We start from the raw sequence: 16,313 nt of genomic DNA, 5'->3' as shown, positions 1-16,313 counted from the left end.
GGGAAGGAAGGGTACATAAAATTTCTAGACTTCACTTAAAATTGTTAAAACATCAACACTAGTTTTGTGATAAATTATGTAAATATAATCCCTAAGCAACCACTAAAAAGGCTGTACAAAGATATGCACTCAACAAGACTGTTGATAAATCAAAATGGAATTCTAAAAAATGTTCAGATAATTCACAGGAAGAGAGGAAAAAGAAAACAGAAAAACAAAAAACAGGGGCACCTGGGTGGCTCAGTTAGTTAAGCGTCTGCCTTTGGCTCAGGTCATGATCTCAGGGTACTGGGATCAAGCCCCACATCAGGCTCCCTGCTTAGCAGTGAGTCTGCTTCTCCCTCTATGATCTCTCTCGCTCTCACTCTAATAAATTAATTAATTTAAACAAAAAAAAAACCAGAGAGAACAAACAAAAAATAAAATGGCAGACTAAAGCCCCAGCAAAACAATAGTAACATTGGGGCGCCTCGGTGGCTCAGATGGTTAAGCGTCTGTCTTCGGCTCAGGTCATGATCCTAGGGTCCTGGGATCGAGTCCCGCATTGGGCTCCCTGCTAGGCGGAGAGCCTGCTTCTCCCTCTGCCTCTGCCTCTCTCTCATGAATAAATAAAAAAAACATTAAAAAAAAAAACAATAGTAACATTAAATGTAAATGGTCTACATACACCAATTAAAAGATAAGAGAATAGCAGAATGAATTTAAAAGTATGACCTACCTATATGGTGTACAAAAAATTCACTTCAAATAAGACAATATAAGGAGGTTGAAACAGAAGAATGGATAAAGATACCATGCATACATTAATCAAAAGAATTCTGAAGTGGCTATATTAAAATCAGATAAAGTAGACCTCAGAGCAAAGACAAGTACTAGATAAAAAGGGACATTACCTAATGATAATAGCTATGATCCAACAAGAAGACACAGCAATCTTAAAGGTGTATGTACTAAACAACTATAAATTATGTGAAGCAAAATTTAATAGAACTGAAAGAAAAAATAAAACATATCTACAATTAAAACTGGAGACTTCATGACATCTCTCTCGACAACTGGACAGAAAACCAACAAGGATATGGTAAAACTCAACAGCACCATCAACTAACAGGACTTAACTGACATATCTAGAACACTCTACCCAATAGCAACAGAATAAATACACTTTTCAAAAGCAGCAAAAGCATATACCAAGACAAACCATATCCTGAGCCATAAAACCAACCTCAACAATTTTAAAAGAACTGAAATCAGAGTGTGTTCTCTGACCATAATGTAATCAAATTAGAAATTAGCAACAGAAAGATAAAGGAAAATCTCCAAACACTTAGAAACTAAATACACTTCCAAATAAGTCATGAATTACAGAAGTCTGAAAAGTGAAATTTAAAAAATACGTTGAACTAAATGAAAATATAACACAAAATTTGTAGGATGAAGGAAATGCGAATCAAAAACATAGATACTACTTCACACCCATTATGATGGCTATTATAAAAAAATGGAAAACAAGTGTAGGAGAGCATATAAAGAAATCGGAAGCCTTCCGAATGTTCCCAAAAAATCATACCAAAAAACTGAATTACCATATGATCTACTAATTCCACCTCTAGGATTCCACCCAAAAATTGCAAATGGAAGACTCAGATCACTTGTACACTCATGTTCATAGCAGCAATACCACCAACAGACAAAACATGGAAACAACCCAATGTCCATCAACAGATGAATGGATAAACAACATGTGGTATACACATACAAGGGTATATTATTGAGTCTTAATGTGAAATAAGCCAGAGACAAAAAGACAAATATTGTATGACTGCACATTATAACGTACATAGAATAGACAAATTCATAGAAATAGAAATAAAACAGAGGTTACTGGGGACTGGGAGGAGGGGACAACCGGGAGTTATTGTTTAATGGCTAAAGGGCTTCAGTTTTGGATAATGAAAACTTTCTGGGAATGGATAGTGGTATTGAGAGTACACTTAATGCCATTGAATTGTACACTCAGAAATGGTTAAAATGATAAATTTTATGTTATATATATTTTACCACAATACAGATAGATAGAGAGAGGGAGAGAGAGAGAGATTGAAGTGAACTTTTTTTTTTTCTCATTAAACTTTTGTTTTAATGGGTCTCAAAATTCTGTGACAGATTTTTGGTCAAGTTGTTTCCATTAAAAAGTACTATTTTAAAAACTAAGAGCTTAAAACTGCCACACACACACAAAAAAAACATGGTCCACAAAACATTCTCCTCTCCTTCTGAAGGTTTTTACGATGCATTGTTATCATTAACCAGTCTTTTACTATTAAACTTAAATGGCCAATTGACACAAACAGTTCCGAGACTGTTCTTCCACCACTGATTAAGACTGGGGTGGCAGGTATTGGGGATAATATTCATTTAGCCTTCTGAGCTTTCTGGGCAGACTTGGTGACCTTGCCAGCTCCAGCTGCCTTCTTGTCCACTGCTTTGATGACACCCACAGCAACCATCTGTCTCGTGTCACGAACAGCAAAACGGCCCAGAGGAGGATAGTCAGAGAAGCTCTCAACACACGTAGGCTTGCCAGGAACCATATCAACAATGGCAGCATCACCAGATTTCAAGAACTTGGGACCATCTTCCAGCTTTTTTCCAGATCGACGATCTATCTTCTCCTTCAGCTCAGCAAACTTGCAAGCAATGTGAGCTGTGTGACAATCCAGCACAGGTGCATATCCAGCACTGATTTGGCCTGGATGGTTCAGGATAATCACCTGAGCCGTGAAGCCAGCTGCTTCCATTGGTGGGTCATTTTTGCTGTCACCAGCCACATTGCCACGATGAACATCTTTGACAGATACGTTCTTGACATTGAAGCCCACATTGTCCCCAGGAAGAGCCTCACTCAAAGCTTCATGGTGCATTTCAACAGACTTTACTTCAGTTGTAACATTGACTGGAGCAAAGGTGACCACCATCCCAGGTTTAAGAACACCAGTCTCAACTCGGCCCACAGGGACAGTACCAATACCACCAATTTTGTAGACGTCCTGGAGAGGCAGACTCAAGGGCTTGTCAGTTGGACAAGTTGGTGGCAGGATGCATTCCAGAGCTTCAAGCTTCAGTGGTTCCACTGGCATTCCCATCTTTACGGGTGACTTTCCATCCCTTGAACCAAGGCATGTTAGCAGTTGGCTCCAGCACGTTGTCACCGTTCCAACCAGAAATTGGCACAAATGCTACTGTATCGGGGTTGTAGCCAATTTTCTTAATGTAGGTGCTGACTTCCTTAACGATTTCCTCGTATCTCTTCTGGCTGTAGGGTGGCTCAGTGGAATCCATCTTGTTAACACTAACAATTAGTTGTTTTACACCCAGTGTGCAAGCCAGAAGGGCATGCTCACGGGTCTGCCCATTCTTGGAGATACCGGCTTCAAATTCACCAACACCAGCAGCAACAATCAGGACAGCACAGTCAGCCTGAGATGTGCCTGTAATCATGTTTTTGATAAAGTCTCTGTGTCCTGGGGCATCAATGATGGTCACGTAATACTTGCTGGTCTCGAATTTCCACAGGGAGATATCAATGGTGATACCACGTTCACGTTCAGCTTTCAGTTTATCCAAGACCCAGGCATACTTGAAGGAACCCTTTCCCATCTCAGCAGCCTCCTTCTCAAATTTCTCGATAGTTCTTTTGTCGATCCCACCACATTTGTAGATCAGATGACCAGTAGTGGTAGACTTGCCCGAATCTACGTGTCCAATGATGACGATGTTGATGTGAGTCTTTTCCTTTCCCATTTTGGTTTAGGTTGAGCGGTGGTTTTCACGACACCTGTGTTCTGGCGGCAAACCCGTTGCAAAAAACTGAAGTGAATTTTTTTAAAAAACTTTTTAGGTCATGTTTCTTTGCCCAGGTATTATTTCAAGGGCAGCATACCTTTCAGGATTCAAAGTGTCACAAATGAATATTCAATGAAAATAATGGCAAAAGCTGGGAGTCTTTGCATATGTCTAATTCAAAATTAATCTTTCCTCAAAGAATGACCAACCATACCATGAGTAAGTCTTAGGGTAGGGAAGGAAGCTATGACACTTTCTTAAAAACACCAAATGTAGGATAAACGATCTTGTTTCCCAAACTCACACAGGTCACTGGCTTTCTAGATGTGGTGTTAGCTAGACTTGGATCACAGAATCAAATTTATTTTTGCTACAACCTATCTCCCCTCCCTCTAATGCCCATCAGAGACAGCTGCTTGGGTTAGTCTTGGAATGTGGTGATGAGCTGATTATAAATTATTTTGTAAGACTCCAAGGAAAGATCCTATATTTACTGACCCAAGGGAAGAGACTACAACATGATTTTATAAAAGAGTGTGGCTGGGGGATGCCTGGGTGGCTCAGTCGGTTGAGGGTCCTGGGATCAAGTCCTGCATCAGGCTCCTCGCTTGGCGGAGAGCCTACTTCTCCCTCTGTGTGACTCTCTCTCTCTCTGACAAATAAATAAATAAAATCTTAAAAAAAAAAAAAAAGAGTGTGGCTGGGCCATTAGCAGGGTTAAAGGGTGATGAGAAGCAACAGTGAAGCACTACAGAACCTTTCATAGGCAATGCTCCGATACTTTCTTTAACAATCCATGCGTTGGAATTTGGCTGACATGTTTAGTGTTAAGATCTCTTTCATTCCTTTCTGGTGCACCATCAAAAATTCTGATATTTGATAGAGGTTGTTTTGGCTGGGTGATAGCTGAAGAGTTTCTTTTTGAGGTGATGAAAATGTTCTAAATTGACTGTGGGGATGGTTGCATATATCTGTCAATACATTAAATCCACTGATTTGTAAATTAAATGGGTGAACTGTCTGGTATGTGATTAAAACTCAATAAGGCTGGTAAAAAAAGTTAAAACAGAATCTAATCAATTACAGGAAATACGAACGATAGAGAAATGAGTCTACAAGGAAGAAATTTCAAAAAAGTTGAACCAGAATCCTAATCAGTTACAGGAAATGAAGGAGATAGAGAAACAAATCTATAGGGAAGCAAACATAAAATCCAAAAGGCAGGCAATTCTAAAGATTTTTATTTATTTATTTGAAAGAGAGAGAGAGAGTGAGAGCGAGTGCACAAGCAGGGGGAGATGCAGGCAGAGGGAGAAGCAGGCTCCCCACTGAGCAGAGAGCCTGATGTGGGACTTGATCCCAAGACCCTGGGATCATGACCTGAGCTGAAGGCAGATGCTTAACAACTGAGCCACTCAGGCTCCCCAAGGCAGGCAATTCTATAAGACAACTAATTTGATATTCTCAACAAGTTCAATGGCATAAAAACAAAGTTAGAAGTTAGGGGAGGAAGAAACTACTTTAGTTGTTGTTTTTGTTTTTGTTTTAACACAAGTGATCTAAAAACCAAACTCTATCTGTGGATTTTATGTGGATCTCCATTTGAATAAACCAACTTTAAAAAGGTATTTATGAGATAATCAAGGAAATTTAACATGTACTAGATATTAGATGATACCAAGGAATTACTGTTAATTTTGGTTAAGTGTGATAACAGCATTGTGATTAAGTAAGAAAATAGCAATGGTTATACTAGTCTTTCTATTTCTGTGTATGTTTAAAGATTCCCATAATTTAAAAGTACTTTATCAGAGAGAATACAAGAAAACAAACTGATGTCAGCAAGCTCTGACAATCCTTTGAAGGAACTATGTTGCAAAGAAGAGCAAAGAAATACTGGGGGCTGGGGACAGGCAGAAAAGTAGGGCAAAAGAGAAGGATTTTTTTTAAATGGGAGAAATAACAGCATGTTTGTATACTGATGGGAATGATCAGGTAAATAGAGAGGAAAGGTGATAAAAGAGAAGGAAGAATTACTAAAGGACCGTATTTCAATAACTGAGTGGAGTAGGGACTGACTAATCCCTCCGCTTGTTCACAAGTGGTTCACCCTGAGTCACAGGTGTACAGGTAGACTACATGGGTACAGACGGTGGTAGGAGTATGTGGAAGTTCTTTTCTGACGGCTTCAGTTTTCACAATATGAAGCCAAGTTATCTGAGCAGTAAAAATGGAAAAAAGCGATTAGGGGTTAACAGTAGGAGGCATGAAATAAGCCAACTAAAATAGTGGGGAAATGAATGAACCAGGAAAACATACTATTTGCCTGGAAATGTGAAAGTCTTCCTGAGGGAGTGGTCATAAACTGAGTGAGACCAGCCGACAGGATTATGTTTTTCTCCAGCCACACTCAGCCGCACAAGTGCAGGTGTGAAGTTAAGCAGAGAGCTGGATTTTGAACAGCACCGAGGTTGTGCCAATGACATGAGAAGCTAAAGAATTCAAGGTTACATGCTAGAGAGTCATTATAACAATCATCAAATAATTTTAGTTTGGTATAAGGAGAGAAAAGAAAACATCAAAGTGTGAGGCACAGGAAAAAGTCACTAGCATCACAGATTCCACGTTCTGGGGATGAAGGATAGTTGGAGTCAGGATATCAGTATAAGAGGGGCACCTGGCTGGCTCAGTAAGCGATGAGTGACTCTTAATCTCAGGGTCATGAGTTCAAGCCCCAAACTGGGTGTGAAGCCTACTTAAAAATAAAAATAAAAATGAATTTTAAAGGATACCAGAACAAGAGAGCAAGAAAGCTAAGAAGCAGTAGTCAGAGAGTAAGAAACAGAAAACTGAGATTACAGAGGGGTTACGATTATTTATAATGACCAAATCTAGGGCATGACTATGGAAGTGAGTAGCTGAGGTGTAATACCAGACATAGTACAGAAAAGGAGTTCAAGACTCTTAGAGGCTATTAAAAGGATCATCTCCACGTATTTGAAATCACCAAGAAATCCATATATTCTAAAATTTCTCCCATCAGCATGTTACTGTTGTTAAAAGTAAACTCCATCTTCAGGGCGCCTGGGTAGCTCAGTTGGTTAAGCAACTGCCTTCGGCTCAGGTCATGATCCTGGAGTCCCGGGATCGAGTCCCGCATCGGGCTCCCTGCTCAGCGGTGAGTCTGCTTCTCCCTCTGACCCTGCCCCCTCTCATGTTCTCTCTCTCTTTCTCTCTCTCTCAAATAAATAAATAAAATCTTTAAAAAAGAAAGTAAACTCCATCTTTAAAATTTTTAATAATACAAACATAAACATCTCATTACAAGGTAATCAAACTGTTATGTTCTGGAATACCATGTTTTTTCAATAATTGCTGTCCTTTCATACCTAAATGGAAAGTGTTGATACATAATTCTACCCGTCACTCTTAATTACTTTTTTAGTTTTTGACAAATGGAGGTATATTTTTATTTTTTTTAAATTTTTTATTGTTATGTTAATCACCATACATTACATCATTAGTTTTGGATGTGGTGTTCCATGATTCATTGTTTGTGCATAACACCCATTGCTCCATGCAGAACGTGCCCTCTTTAATACCCATCACCAGGCTAACCCATCCCCCCACCTCCCTCCCCTCTAGAACTCTCAGTTTGTTTTTCAGAGTCCATCGTCTCTCATGATTGGTCTCCCCCTCCAATTTCCCCCCCTTCATTCTTCTCCTCCTGTTACCTTCTTCTTTTTTTTTTCTTAATATATATTGCATTATTTGTTTCAGAGGTACAGATCTGTGATTCAACAGTCTTGCACAATTCACAGCACTTGCCATAGCACATACCCTCCCCAATGTCTATCACCCAGCCACCCCATCCCTCCCACCCCCCCACCACTCCAGCAACTGTCAGTTTGTTTCCTGAGATTAACAATTTCTCATATCAGTGAGGTCATATGATGTCTTTCTCTGATTGACTTATTTCACTCAGCATAACACCCTCCAGTTCCATCCACGTCGTTGCAAATGGCAAGATCTCATTCCTTTTGATGGCTGCATAATATTCCATTGTGTCTATATACCACATCTTCTTTATCCATTCATCTGTCGATGGACATCTTGGTTCTTTCCACAGTTTGGCTATTGTGGACTGGAGGTATATTTTTAATTCATATTCTTACTATAACTACTAAGTATCATTTTTTATCAAAATTGATTATCCTGGGGCACCTGGGTGGCTCAGTTGGTTAAGCATCTGACTCTTGATTTTGGCTCAGGTCATGACCTCAGGGTCAAGAGAGTGAGCCCAGTATCAGAGCCAGCTTGGGATTTTCTCTCTCCCTCTGTCTCTCCCTCCAGGCCCACACCCCTGCTCGAGCTTTCTCTCTAAAAATTGATTATCCTCATGCCAGTTTCCTTAATAAGAACACATATGCTTATACCTCTGACATAGTAACTGGCTAAGGCAATGATTCACTAACTGTATATTCCCTTCTATAAAAGGGGACAGATAATACTACAAATCTACATAATTATTTAATATTTCCTTCAGTACCTATTTCCAGAACAGATTCCTAAATTTTCCTATAATGAATCACCTTGGATCTGGGGAGTCTTAACCATAAAATTCCAGAGTTGATAAATCCTGAATGTAAAGTTTCAGAGTTGACTAGGAAATCAGCACTTGTCTTACACCTCCTAACACTCTTCCCCAACTCAAATTTCAGGAAAGAGAGGGGTAGCAGCAAATCAGATTATTAGACTAGTGATGGAGCCCAATCCATTGGTTCATCTTTCCACTATTTCTTCACAGCCTTGTCAGTAATGTGCCAGTTAACATCCCAGATTTTAAATATGTTACTTACTGTGGTATGATGGGATATATTGCCAACAATGTTGAGGTTTTTGAGCAGTTGAGGAGAACCACTGTACTGTCCAGAGATCTGCTTCCTGACTTCAGCAGCCACAGTTCTATAACAAAGAAAGTAAATACATTATTTAAAAAGAAAACAACCACGTTTAAAATGGAAGAAAACTAAGTATATTAAATATTCATTTAAAAAACAACAAAATCTCAGAGTATCAATAGGGCCATAAATTCATAAGCTACTTCAGTAAATACTGCCTATAATTACAGTAGAACATCTTTATCCTGATGTAGGACACAAAAGTGACAGCCAACTTACAGAAGGCTTTTTTTGTATCTGGCATTTCAGGAAACATACTTTGGCTTTCAACACAGCAGGAAGCTATAATAAGACATATATACATATATATATTAAAATGTACATATCTTAAGGATATAAAATTCTAAAATATTTTATAAACAAAGAATTAGGAAGAAAAAAACTCCTCTTTCCTTTCTTTTTAAGATTTTATTTATTTATTTGACAGAGAGAGACAGCGAGAGAGGGAACACAGCAGAGGGGGAGTGGGAGAGGGAGAAGCAGGCTTCCCGCTGAGCAGGGAGCCCGATGCGGGGCTCCATCCCAGGATCCCGGGATCACGACCTGAGCCGAAGGCAGACGCTTAACAACTGAGCCACCCAGGCGCCCCTCCTCTTTCCTTTCTAATATCACTAGCTCCTCATTCATGTCCCAGAAAACTATCCCTTATTTTTACTTAACTAATAGAAATCGTCCTTAATACTCTGGCATTAATGGCTTTCCATAATCTGACCCTAATCACCTTTCCTGCCTTGTGTGTCCTTTCCCAAATTCTTGTCAGTGAACATAAATTGCTTCCCACAAAGCTGTTTCTCTCCTATACTCACAAATTCAATTCTTAACTAGTTTTTAGGCTAAACTCAAATACCAAGACATGCATACAAACGTCTTAGCTCACCCCAACTAAAATTACCACCCTTCATTGAAACTCTTAGAGCATTTATAATCTAATGCATTTTCCTCCTTCCTAGTTATTTTTCCATATTTTATGTACGCTCTATATAAAGAGAGGCAGGGGTTTCATTCATCATTGTTTTCCCTAAAATATTTAGCATGCAGCACTCAAAACAGGTGACTGGTTAGTCCTATGAAATATACGGTATTACTGAACTTTTTGACAAATGAAGTAAACCACAAAAGCATTACCATAATACAACAGATAAGTCTTTATTTGAAATAGGATTAGAGTTTAGAAGTTCCACCATTTCAAGCTGGTTACTAACCCTTGGGGGCATACTAGTATTTCAAATTTACTGACATGGCATTTCTAAAACAAAAATATTTTAGAAATTCAAATGACTTTATACCTCATCAGGCTCCATATTCCTCATATTTCACAAAACTATAAAGCAAAATATTCAATGAGTCCCAAATCCAGTAACTAATAACTTCCTCACATTAGTAACATTTTTATTAAATAGAAATAAGAACTCAAAAATAAAAAAAGAAATTATAACTCAAGAACACAAAATAAACACCACTATCCATAGATTTTGTGCAATTCTTTTTCTGTAGTTAATATCTAACCTCTACACTAGATTCATCAACTGTCTACTTCCTTATTTTATAAAACTAGCCTTCTGGGTTTTTTTTACTCTTTTCCAAAAACTAAACCCACTTTCTCCAGTCATTCTACCGCAAATAAACTAAAATAGGTCTAATGACCTGATTTCTGGGCCAGCCTGATGCTTTTGTTCTGCAGCGTTCTCAAACCAGAGGCTGAATTCAGAGCCCTGAACATCTTGGTCCCCGGTCCCCATACAAATCTCCAGCTGAATTTCTAAACAATCTCATTTTCCAAAAAATATCCAGATTTATGATACAATCTTTTCCCCCCACCTTCTTCTCTTCCAAACCTCCTTCCTTTTTTCATGTTCAACCATTCCACACATATTTACTGAGCCTGTTTTGAGCCTATTACTCAAGTAGAAATTTTTGATACAAAGGTTAAAAAAAAGTTAATAAGTCTCAAGATACTGAATTACCTCAACTTTTTTTTAATGGGTGATTTGAGGTACTTTAGACCATTTCTGTGTTTTATAAAAGGCTAATTTGTTCTTCATAATTGCTGAAACCTAGAAGTTCATCCTTCAATAGGTAAATGGATATGCAAACTGCAGCAGCACATCCATACAATGCAATATTATTCAGCAATAAAAAGAAATATGTTATCAAGCCACAAAAGACATGGAAGAACCTTAAAAGAATCCTGCAAGTGAAACAAGCCAATCTGAAAAGCCTGTGTACTGTATGATTCCAACTATATGACATTCTGGAAAAGGCAGAACTATGGAGACAATTAAAAAAAAAAAGAAACAACCAGGGGTTGCCAGGGCTAGAGGGGGAGAAGGAAGGGCTAAGAAAGTAGTACACAGGGGATTTAAAGAGCAGTGAAATTACTCTGCATGATTCTGTAATGGTAAACAGATGTCCTCATGCATCTGTCAAAACCAACAGAAGGTACAACACAAAGAGCAAACCCAATGTAGTCCATGGACTGTCATTAATAATAATACAGCCATATTGGCTCATAAATTATAAAATGTACCGCACTAATGCAGGATATTAACAATAAGGGAAACTTCGGGCACCTTGGGTGGCTCAGTGGATTAAGCATCTGATTCTTGATTTCAGCTCATGTCTTAATCTCAGGGTCATGAGTTTAAGCCCCGCACTGAGCTCCACCCTGGGCATGGAGCATACTTAAAACAGTAAAATTTAAAAAAAAATTTTGGGGGGGGCGCCTGGGTGGCTCAGTCGTTAAGCGTCTGCCTTTGGCTCAGGTCATGATCCCAGGGTCTTGGGATCGAGCCCCGCAACAGGCTCCCTGCACGGCAGGAAGCCTGCTTCTCCCTCTCCCACTCCCCTTGCTTGTGCTGCCTCTCTCGCTGTGTCTCTCTGTCAAGTAAATAAAATCTTTAAAAAAAATAAATAAAAAATAAAAATTTTTTTTAAATAAGGTAAACTTGGAGCACCTGGGTGGGTCAGTTGGTTAAGCGTCTGCCTTCGGCTCAGCTCATGATCCCAAGGTCCTGGGATGGAGCCCCACCTCGGGCTCCCTGCTCAGCAGAGAGCCTGCTTCTCCCTCTGCCTCTGCCACTCCCCCTGCTTGTGTGTGTGTGTGCACTCTCTTTCTTTCTCTCTGTCAAATAAATAAATAAAATATTTAATGAATAAATAAATAAAATAAAAATAAAGGAAATCTGCTGGGGAAACGTATAAGGGAACTCTCTGTACTTTCCACTTTCCACCAGATGTGAAAAAACAAGGAAGTTCATTTCAGTTTAGGATTCCCCTTAGGCCTTTTATTTATTTATTCATTCATTCATTTTTTTTTTTTTAGATTTTACTTATTTGAGACAGAGAATGAGTGAGCAAGAAAGCAGGGACAGAGGGAGAGAGAGAAGCAGACTTCCCCCCTGAGCGGGAGCCCGATGCGGAGCTTGATCCTGGGACTCCAGGATCATGACCTGAGCCGAAGTCAGACGCTTAACCGACTGAGCCACCCAGGTGCCCCTCCCCTTGGGTCTTTTAATGAAGCCTATATATTGTGTGTTCTTTATTGTGTTTAAAGTTTAAAGGCCTTAAAATCTCCTGATCCTTTTGTCAAGACTTAGATGAGAATATGAAAAAGCTTTTTCACAGACAGGCATAGAATAAGTATTCTATGTCTCTTTATGTGTCTCTTCCTCAGTGCTACTCAACTCAGTCTATCAACCTCAGCACTACCTCATTGTTTCTGGGGCTAAACCATGAGTTATCTGAATTTCATCAAATTCAAGATGTCACTAATTATTAAGACCTGCCATTACTTCATGTATAGCTAAGAAAGAAAAACCTTGCCAATTAACCACCATACCATCAATTAATTGGAAGACATACCCTGATTTCAGAAGATGTTAAGCAGTGAAACTTAAAATAAATGAAATATGATTACCTGAAAAAAGAGATGATTCTTTCTTGACTAACAGAGATATACAAAAGATAATCCCCATGCTACAAATATTTGTCTTATTTCTACATTACATAATTTCCCAAAAAAAGAAAATTAGTAATAATTTGAAAATAAAAACCATTTCTAAAATAGGCTATAATAGCAATAAAAATATAACCTAAACAAGGGATGTATTTACACTGAGACCCTCTCTATATGAGAAGATTTCATAGAATGGTAGTGAGGAAATTTTCCCAAATGAAAAATAAATATTAGGGTCCAAAGTATGCAAGACAAAAAATATGATGAATATAGTTCCTGATATCAGTTAAAATCCTTTACTAGACAGTAGTCCTTCCTTACTCATGGGGAATAGTTCCAAGACCCCCAGTGGATGCCTGAAACTGTGGATTTTACCGAACCGTATCTATGTGCTTTTCCCTGTATGTACATACCTATGACAGTCTAATTTACTCATGAGGTAAAGTAAGAGATTAACAACAATAACAGAGCAACTGTAACAATATACTGTCATAAAAGTTATGTGAATGTGGTCTCTCAAAATATCTTACTATATTATCTTCACCCTTCTTGTGATGATGTGAGATTAAATGCCTATGCGATGGGATGAAATGAGGGGAATGACTTAGGCACTGGGAGGCGGCGTTAGGCTCCTACTGAGAAGAGAGATGCTGAATCCTCAGAAGGAGGAGCATCTGTTCCCTGACTGAGGCTGATCACAGAAAGTCAGACTGTGGGTAATGGGGGCCTACTGTAGATTCCCTTTTGTCATAATAATTTTTCCTAGTCTGGGGCACCTGGGTGACTCAGTCAGTTAAGCATCTGCTTTCAGCTCAGGTCATGATCCCAGGGTCCTGGGATGGGGCCTGGCATCTACCTCCCTTTACCTACTTTAGGAAGACATGATTTTCAAAGCTAATTATGAAAACATTTGTCATTGGAATTAGTCTGCTTCTCCTTCTTCTCCCTCTGCCCCTCCTCACCACTTGTGCATGCTCTCTCTCTCAAATAAATAAAATCTTTAAAAATAATAATAATAATTTTTCCTACTCCTAGTGATAGCTCTACTGTAGGGAAATACAGGGAAGTCCTTTTTTTACTTCTAATAAGCTACTAATATTAACTACAGGGGCACCTGGGTGGCTCAGTCAGTTGGGTGTCTGCCTTCAGCTCAGGTCATAATCTCAGAGTCCTGGGATCGAGCCCCGCAGGGAGCCTGCTTCTCCCTCTACCTCCTCCACTCCCCCTGCTTATGCATGCACTCACGTGCTGTCAAATAAATAAAATCTTTAAAAAATATATTAACTGCAGGGGCGCCTGGGTGGCTCAGTCGTTAAGCGTCTGCCTTCGGCTCAGGTCATGATCCCAGGGTCCTGGGATCGAGCCCCGCTTCGGGCTCCCTGCTCAGTGGGAAGCCTGCTTTCTCCCTCTCCCACTCCCCCTGCTGTGTTCCCTCTCTCATTGTCTCTCTCTGTCAAATAAGTAAGTAAAATCTTAAATATATATGTATATATATATATATAAACTGCAAAGTAGAAAGAATAGGTCAAAAATTCCATAGTTACTTATGCTCCTAAATTATAAGGGAATACCTTCTTCCCCTCCCAAAAGAATTGATTGAATACTTGACCTATTTGTCTCCTGATCAACTCTCTCCATTTCCACAAGCTCCCTCATTATGTCAACATGCATTACAATTTTCACAAAAGAAAACACTAAGGCCATTCACCATAGGACACTGGAGATAACCAATAAAGGACTCACATCCTGAGGGAAATTATGTTGTATTTAATCTTTCCTCTGACCTCCTCCCACTTTCAGATGCCCCATCTAACCCATGATATCCAGAATGACCAATCTGAGCCTCTCTCATCTCTACTCATTCTCCATGGGACCAGAAGTAAAACCTTATTAGTAAAGATGAGTAAGGAGAGGGAAGCCTCGTAGATCTTACCACTCTTAATGTTGGGGTCCTGAGTTCAAGCCCCACATAGAGCTTACTTAAAAAAAATAAAATAAAACAACTAATAAATAAATGCTAATTAAAAAGATGAGTAAGGAGAGTTTATACAAAACAGAAGAGTTTAACTGAACTCCTCCTATAAAGTCACAAAGAGTAGCTGCCATGTACTATGTCAAATAAGAAATAAGATCTCTTGGAACTGTAACTGTTTATATATAAAATAAAAGTCAGGGAAGAAGTGAAGGTTAAGAGGATATACCACAGAATATACCAGGTAGAGACTACATCAGAGACAAGGCAAAAAAGGGCTGGCTAAAAATCCCCCAAGGAAAAAGGAAAAGAACAGTTGATATTCCAGTGTTGTGACTATCCAAGCCCAAGACTGGTAACTGATGGGTGGAATCACAGTTCTACCATTGGTATTAAAGATAAAGAAAAGCGAAATAAAGAAAACAACAGATTAGACGTGGGCCACCTATGACCTGGTAGGGGTGTGGAAAGAGGGATTATGGGCTTCTCCCGCTTTGCTTGGGAGGACTCAAACTGGCACCTGGAAACTTTTAGGAAGACATGATTTTCTATGCTAATTATGAAAACATTTGTCATTGGAATTAGTACTGTGACAAGTGGCAGGAAGGCAGCACTGGCTAAGAATTTGCAGAAATACCTTCTAAACTGCAGCATCATATCTCAGGATGATTTCTTTAAGCCACAGTCTGAGAGACAGACAAATACAGATGGATTTCTGCAGGATGACGTGCTTGAAGCACTTAACATGGAAAAAATGATATCCACCATTTCCTGATGGACAAAAAGCCCAAGACACTCACTGTTATCAACAGACTCTGGAAATGCTGAGAAATTCCCATATTAATGATCAAAGGCTTCCTTCTCTTTAACTATAAGCCCCGTGACACACTATGGAACAGAAGCTACTTTCTTACCATTCCATACGAAGAATATAAAAGGAGGAGGAGTATAAAGGTCTACAAGCCTCCAGACCCCCCAGGGTACTTTGATGGTCACATGTGGCCCAAGTATCTAAAGCACAGAGAAGAAATGAAGACATCAGGTGGGAAACTGTTTACCTAGACAGAACAAAATCTGAAAAGGACCTCTTCTCACAAGTGTATGAAGATCTAATACAAGAACTAGCAAAGCAAAAGTGTTTGCAAGTAACAACATAAAAATGGAGTGCCCTGAATCCTTGCTGGGATGAATTAGGGAACTCAAAGAAATATATTTAAGGACCTTAACCAAGATACAGTATGTAGTTTGGTATGATGGCAGCTGCTGGTTTGTTTGTTTGTGTTATCACACATGGTTTCCCCAATATGTGAAACAGTAAATAGTTATCCATGCCAGTAGACAGGAATTTACCTTGATGAGGTATTCTCACTCCAAGGAGTGCAAAGATATAGCACAGCTCACAATGACTCAGTTCCTCTAGACTAATGATCATCCAACTTTTCTGAATAGGACACAGAGGACAAAATAAGGCTTACATCACAATCCAGTATATATGTAATCTACTGTGTTTGTATGAATGTGTCTGTGTGTATGTACGTATATATGCGTGTGATGTGTGTGTATATAAACACACATATTA

The 16,313-nt window shown here is 39.1% G+C and overlaps 1 protein-coding gene and 1 pseudogene across 9 annotated transcripts in view; one reads left to right on the top strand and one right to left on the bottom strand.

The window, feature by feature from the left end:
• The window catches only part of DOCK7 (dedicator of cytokinesis 7), a 219,826-nt gene that overhangs the window by 184,418 nt on the left and 19,095 nt on the right, over positions 1–16,313 (bottom strand). For all 9 annotated transcript variants that reach the window (XM_073896632.1, XM_073896628.1, XM_073896629.1 and 6 more), the window contains exon 2: positions 8,706–8,811. In XM_073896632.1, coding sequence (XP_073752733.1) covers positions 8,706–8,811 — 106 coding nt within the window. The remainder of the gene's footprint in view (positions 1–8,705; positions 8,812–16,313) is intronic.
• Positions 15,294–15,946, top strand: LOC112823924 (nicotinamide riboside kinase 1 pseudogene; annotated as a pseudogene).

This window comes from Callorhinus ursinus, unplaced genomic scaffold (genome assembly GCF_003265705.2).
Source record: "Callorhinus ursinus isolate GAN/ISIS: 27379988/994484 unplaced genomic scaffold, GSC_fseal_2.0 scaffold9, whole genome shotgun sequence".
Taxonomy (NCBI): domain Eukaryota; kingdom Metazoa; phylum Chordata; class Mammalia; order Carnivora; family Otariidae; genus Callorhinus; species Callorhinus ursinus.
The sequence above is the reverse complement of the archived record's forward strand: the minus strand, read 5'-3'. Positions and strand labels throughout refer to the sequence as shown.